We start from the raw sequence: 7,055 nt of genomic DNA on the forward strand, positions 1-7,055 counted from the left end.
TCTCCGTATGATTAATTCATTTATATATTAATCATCTTTATATTTTTCTTTAAAATTTTGCTCTTTATAAAATATTTTTTCCACTAAAAGACTAGTTACACTGAATGAGATTTTTATCCTAATATGTTGTCTTAATATCATATAAGATTTTCACCCAAGAAAAAAACACACGGAAAAGAAAAGAGAGAAGATTTTCGATTAGCAATAGAAGATTTTCAATTTTCTTTCACTTCCAAGTTTAAAGCAATTAAGATATGGTTTTTGGGATTTCTGTTAATTTTTTTTCTCTCATATCTCATATATACACATACTGAGAAAGAAGAGTACAGTAAGATGAGATAAAATAATTAACAAAAATCCCACAAATCCAAATCTTTAAAGATGCAATTTCATTGTAATTTGAACAAATTTTGCAAATTGGGCTGTCAAATTGGTGCTCGATCGCGCCAGCAGTAGATATTCATGGTCTCCGTCATGTCTCCGATGATGATTGCAGTTTCACGGCGTTTCATAGAGAAGATGTGGAGAGAGGATGGGCATTATCTCTTTATTTGGATAGAGAGAGAAAAAAGATCTTCCAACTTTTGTTAACAGTTATATTGATATATTTAGATTTTAAAGTAGCTTATATAGTAACATACACGTGAAGGTCGTAATATATGGATTTTTTTAACGCGGGCGAAATAGCAATACTCATAAGGAAAGCAGAAGGGAAACCACCAAAAGGAATGAAAATAAACTAAACCAAACGGCCAACACGCAGGCCCATTCAACTAAAAGGCCTAAGTTCGAATCTTCATTCCATCTCTTCCAAAAAAATAACGCAAAAGGCCCATAAAAAGTAGTAGCAAAGAACGCCCAACCAACCAGCACTAATAATGATTTATTTTCTTCTATATATATATATATATTTTTCAATGATGATAGTGATGCAGACCCTCTTAAAGCTCCTCATCATGTACTATACAAACTGAGTGAGCTTATGCCATCGTCGTGGATGTCATCATTTCTCATGGTCTGATACATGGTCTTGCAAGAGTGCTGGAACAACCCGATTTGGTTTTTTATCGAATTTTCTTATTTCTTTTAATAATTAAGAAGAAGAAAGAAATGAATATATATAAGTAGATTATATATATATATATATATATATATATATATATATATATATATAAGTAGATTATGTATAACCAAACATTCAAGCAGTCATGCGGACATCAAACTCTAACTGAATTTCTACCACACTTGATGCAGCAGAGGATACACAGTACAACCAACATTCAAGCAAGCTAATCCACCAGATCTAACTAAATTTATATAGATGTGTGTGTGTGTGTCATTTATGTATATACATAGCTCAAACAAATAATAATAAAATAAAAAGGAGATAATAAGGTATATGTACCACACCATTGCACGCACTTGAAAAAAGTAAAAATAAATAAAGTACCACATCAGCATTTTTTATTAAATAATGTTGATGCGGTATTCTATTTTTACAAAAATAGATAGAAAAAATATGTGACGCACTCCGAATACTCTAACATGTCCGGAAACTCTTACTCTAACATAAATAGTATCTATGGGAGAACTTAAATGGTATCTATGGGATAGCCAACTCTATCCACACAAGTATACGACTAAAGGTGCAATAATTAAAGAGGTAGAAAATCCTTTTCATATATAGAGCAAGAAATTTTTTATTGACAACAAAACCAAGAAGAAGAAATTTCAATCAAATTTTGTGACGATAAGTCTAAAATGCCAAAATGTTAGAAACAAAGCCTTGTGCTACCTGCCTCTTCAATCTCTCAAACCAAGAGTTTTTATTGTTTTTTTTTAACTATTAAAATTTGGAAGATTATTTAACATAAGTAGTGACATATTTATCAATTATAAGTCGTTGCCCATATTAAAGAGGTTTAATAATAATATTTTTTATTAAATTAATGAATAAAATAGATTTTTAATTATCAAATAAAAATCATATAATATATAACATGTGAGAAAAGAAAGTACAAATAAAAAATAAATTAGAAAAAATAATAATATATGTCCAAAGTAAAATATATATATATATATATAATCCATATATATATATATATATATGATAATTATAACATACATATATATATATAATATGATAATTATAATTATTTTTATGTCTCAATTTTTATTTCAATTAATATATCGTTTGTCTTTAATACTCAAATAAAATGTTATGTATTTATATAAATAAACATAAGAGATGAAATTCTAAATAATTTAATGAGATGGGGAGAGTCAGTGTTTACACAAAAAATTTGGATTATTTATTCTTAGCTTAAGCGGTTGTTTAATATCTTTTGTGTAAAAATATATTTCACAATATCAATCAACCAGTGTCATGCCTGGACCCACATATTTGTACAAACCTACTTAATATAAGGTTGATTCGTTAATGAAATGAGAAAGAGGGAGGAGAAATGAAATATGCTGATGTGGCTATATAAAAAGGTTGAGTAAAATACACAATAATTTTACACATTGATGATATAACAGTGTATCTTAACATACTACTGGAGATGCTCTAAACCAATAATATTGTTGGGAAAGTAACTACTCCACCCGTATGATAGGGATGTTTTGCATGGTGTTTCAAGAATTTAGTCTGAACAAAGTCTCTAATTCCCTATTTGCTTAATGAAAGTAATTACATAACATAACATTCAATAAATATGTTGCACAAAATGATAGTCCGAAGTATATAAGTTTAAGGTAAATTACACATGTTAACCATTCAGTGTTTCTTAATTATTATTTTGATCTTTCTTAAGATATGACACGTGTTAAATAACACTTTTAATATTGTTGACTTCTCACATTCAAGTTTATTTTCTAAACGTCCATAAATAAATTTATAGAAGGGGAGAGTAATAAATAGTGAATGATGTATAATTTGTCAAAACTTTAATTTTATCCTAAGCCTAAGTTGTCTTGGGGTGAATTATTGGAAAAAGGTAGTGGGCAATAAAGGAAGCGGGCCGGGCCTATCCTATCCACAGTTCTCATTCACTTCTGTTCAATCAAGTCATTTAAACACCTGATTGAAGATTTGAAGCCATTGTGCTTCAATTGCTGCAAAAGCCGGTTCACCGGATTTGTATCAGATTCACCATTAACTGCTAATTAGCTGTTAATTGATGGTTTGTTGTTGATTTCTTTGGGCCTGGCCCGTGTATCTGTTGAGCTTTTGGGTTTTTGGTTTCCATCATGTATGGGTTGTTTGGGCCAAAGACCTTACATGTACAGCTCCTTTATTTACTTATATATTAGCTTCATTTTCCGAAAAAATAAATAAAAATAAAAAAAATCATTTGAACACCACCACCACCGGGTCCACCGGCATAGTGAACCTGTTGGCTTTGACAATCATTTTCACATGCGTCTGACAACGACTTGATGATTTCACATGGCTCTCGCTTTTTAATTTTCATTTTTCTCCATTCTGAAAAATAAGTCCTCTACTTTTTAGCAGATATTGCAAGACAGAGGTTTTGATATCACAACGAAAGCAGAGGAGAAGTTGAGGCAATATATATATATATATATATATATATCTGTTTTAAGCTCTTCTCTAATTGAATAAGGATGAATTACAATCATGAACTGCAACTGCATGCCCACAGGGACGGACCCAGAAAACATAACTGAGAGGTGGCAATGTAAATTTTTTTATTAGGGGAAGGGGGAATGGTATAATTTTATAAGTATATTTATCAAAAATCTAAAAATATTAGGTTATAATAGTAAAAAAAAAAAAAAAACTTGTGATGATCAGAAACAACCTTCTAATTAAGCTCTTCAGAAACAACCTTCTAATTAAGCTCTTCCCACCTTCTTGACTTCTCATCAACACTCCATTGTTTCATCAGTGCTTGGAACCATCGAAATCAAAGGCAAATATATGGCTGATTCTCAACATCAAATTGAAAATTTATCTCAAATAATAGACTGCTAATTTTATTATTATTATTATTTTTTTTTTTATTTTTTTTGTCTGTCTATGGTTTACTAAATGAATTTCGATCTCATTGAGCATGGTGAAGTTTTGGAAGCATTGCATAACGAACAAAAGCATTAATTAGTACCTTATAACATGACAAAAAATGCAGTCTATTATTGCAATTCATGTCTTGTGGTTGATATAACTTTATTGAAAGATGGTTCAATATAAAACTGTATCTAATAATATCCATTGCTAAAGTCTAGCTTAATTTGAACATGTATTATGAATCAATCACTAACATACAAATTCAGAAAGAGTACAATTATTTAATTTTATACACGTGACTCAAAAAAGGCCAATTATCGACCAACTTTATCACAAAATATCATATCCAACCACCTATTTTGCTGGCACTGACAGCTTTGATTGAAAATGACCAAACCATTACTGACTACGTACTCAGTAGGGCCATCCACATCAGTCTGTAAAGCAACGCTTTTCTCTACTCCATTTTTAGGGCTACAACTTCAATCCCATTCTACTATAAAAGTATCTTCCTTCTTAGTTTCAAATTCATACTCGACCGTTGACATATATATATATATAAAAGTATCTTCCTTCTTAGTTTCAAATTCATACTCGACCGTTGACATATATATATATATATATGTATGTATATGATGACTTCGTGGGTTAGGATATGGTTTGTGGTGTTCATAACTTTGTTGATTTCGAATTGGCAAAGTTTTGTTTGTGGAGAGCCTCAAGTACCTTGCTATTTTATATTTGGTGACTCATTGTTCGATAATGGCAACAATAATGATCTTAACACCACCGCCAAAGTCAATTATAGGCCGTACGGGATTGATTTTCCTCTTGGACCAACTGGCAGATTTTGCAACGGTCGAACCAGCGTTGATATCATTGGTCACACCTTCTTCTTCTTCTTCATTTCTATATCTATTTATATATATATTAACAAGCACACACAATATGCACAAAATGACTCTTTTTTGGGTAACTTTCTTATATTAAATGTGTTTTTTTGCTGGACTTTGACCATCGTTTTTCATCTATGTACTGCAACCACTTTTCAAAAATGTACATTCCATTTTGTCCTGTTTATTTAATGCTTTGTTCAACATTTATTTCCATATTTAACTACAAGTCAAACTAGAGTTGTTCAATCAACTGTCATACTTTCCATTCTCTTCCATGCATATATGTAGTTGTACAAAGAATCACATGAATCACATGTGAATTTTTTTTTTTTTTTTTCTAAATGTTGAACATTAATTAATTACTTAATACAATTATATATTAACATATCCTTATCAAACACTTCAATTTTCAGCTCAACTTCTGGGCTTTGAAAACTTCATTCCACCTTTTGCGACAGCAAGCGGCGAGCAAATCCTCCAAGGCGTGAATTATGCATCCGGTGGAGCTGGCATTCGCGACGACACTGGAATGAACCTGGTATGTATACTAACCCTAGCTTAAAAGCTCGTTTCATTTGCAGTTCTACTCGATATACTTAAAAGTTTATAATTAAAATTACTATGTCAAATTACAAATAATATATATATATATATAATAATGTGATTGCAGGGTGCTCGGATAAGCTTTACCCAACAGCTAATAAATCACCAAACTACCATTTCACGCATTGCTCAACTGCTAGGCAATGAGTCTTCTTCCACCACAGTGACAGACTACTTAAACAAGTGCATATACACAGTTGGTTTTGGAAGTAATGACTACATCAACAACTACTTCTTGCCCAATTACTACCCAACAAGCACTCTCTATACCCTAGACGAATATGCTGTGGCCCTCATGCAACAATATTCTCTCCAACTAAGCGTCAGTTCTTCAATTTCATTTAATTAATTTCAATGGCTTAATTTGATTAATTAATTAATTGACGCATTTTGTTGATACATGTTAGATTTTGTACACGGCTGGAGCAAGGAAGGTATCAATATTCGGATTAGGTAACATAGGTTGTGCCCCAAAAGAAATGGCAGACTTTGGCACTAATTACACCTGTGTTGGGATGATGGACAGTGCATGTCAGATTTTTAATGCCCACCTCGTTTCTCTGGTTGATTCTTTCAACGACCTTCTACCTGATGCACAATTTATCTACATCAACAGCTCCGGAATGGCAGCTACCGGTAGCTTTCCGCAACTTTCATTACTGTCGATCTCTATGCAAATTATATAATTAAAGTGGAAATCATGTAATAATTAATGGAATATATTACATGATTTGTTTATAATTAATGAAATGGCAGACTTTGGCACTAATTACACCAGTGGAAATATATTAATGTAATATATTTGTTTGGTGGAGTTCAGGTTTTACAGATGTGAGCACTCCATGCTGCAGTGTAACAGACGAATTATGTGAACCTATGGAAGTTACATGTAGCAACCGGTCGGAGTACGTATTTTGGGACGGAGTCCATCCCACCGAGGCATATAATCTGATCACCGGAGGAAGAGCGTACGGTGCTGAGTATTCGACCGACGCTTACCCGACGGATATCCGCGGACTAGTCATCTCTAACGAAACAGATTCAGACCACCAAGCCAGGCCGCGGCAGGCAATGTAAATTGTGTGTTGCAAATAGTATATGCCCTTCATTAAATAATGGTTGTGAATTCTCATTAGCGTGCACTTGCGAGTTAAAACAATTATTGTATCCCAAGTGGAACTTTTGGTATGTAATTTTCAGTCTACACATGCATATGCCCTGTCTGTACTATGAAACTGCAATTGATTTTGCGTTCCAAGGCATTTTAATGGTAAGCATTAAATATTCTATCGGAACTGATATTTTTGTTGCTTTTTTTATTATCACATATTCCAAAGGTAAAGTGCCCAAAAAAAAAAAAAAAAAAAAAAAAAAAATTACAAATGCTCCATGTTAAAAATACCAATTTTACATTTTTTAAACTGAGCAAATAAGGATCATTCTTCATTTTTTCGATATTCAAGAATGAAATGACAAATATCTTTATGATTTAATTAATTGAAGCGTAAATTCCAGTTATATAT

The 7,055-nt window shown here is 31.9% G+C and overlaps 1 protein-coding gene across 1 annotated transcript; it reads left to right on the forward strand.

The window, feature by feature from the left end:
• Window positions 1-4,562: 4,562 nt before the first annotated feature.
• Window positions 4,563-6,827, forward strand: LOC132314584 (GDSL esterase/lipase At1g29670-like). The gene is made up of 5 exons (XM_059813432.1): window positions 4,563-4,915; window positions 5,343-5,467; window positions 5,600-5,854; window positions 5,940-6,168; window positions 6,353-6,827. Exons 1-5 carry the CDS (start codon window positions 4,660-4,662, stop codon window positions 6,607-6,609), a joined length of 1,122 nt encoding a protein of 373 aa, XP_059669415.1. The 5' UTR covers window positions 4,563-4,659; the 3' UTR covers window positions 6,610-6,827.
• The last annotated feature ends 228 nt before the right edge of the window (window positions 6,828-7,055 follow it).

This window comes from Cornus florida, unplaced genomic scaffold, assembly GCF_030987335.1.
Source record: "Cornus florida cultivar Cherokee Brave unplaced genomic scaffold, ASM3098733v1 CherokeeBrave_3.0.0_Hap2_Chr01, whole genome shotgun sequence".
NCBI classification, from domain to species: domain Eukaryota; kingdom Viridiplantae; phylum Streptophyta; class Magnoliopsida; order Cornales; family Cornaceae; genus Cornus; species Cornus florida.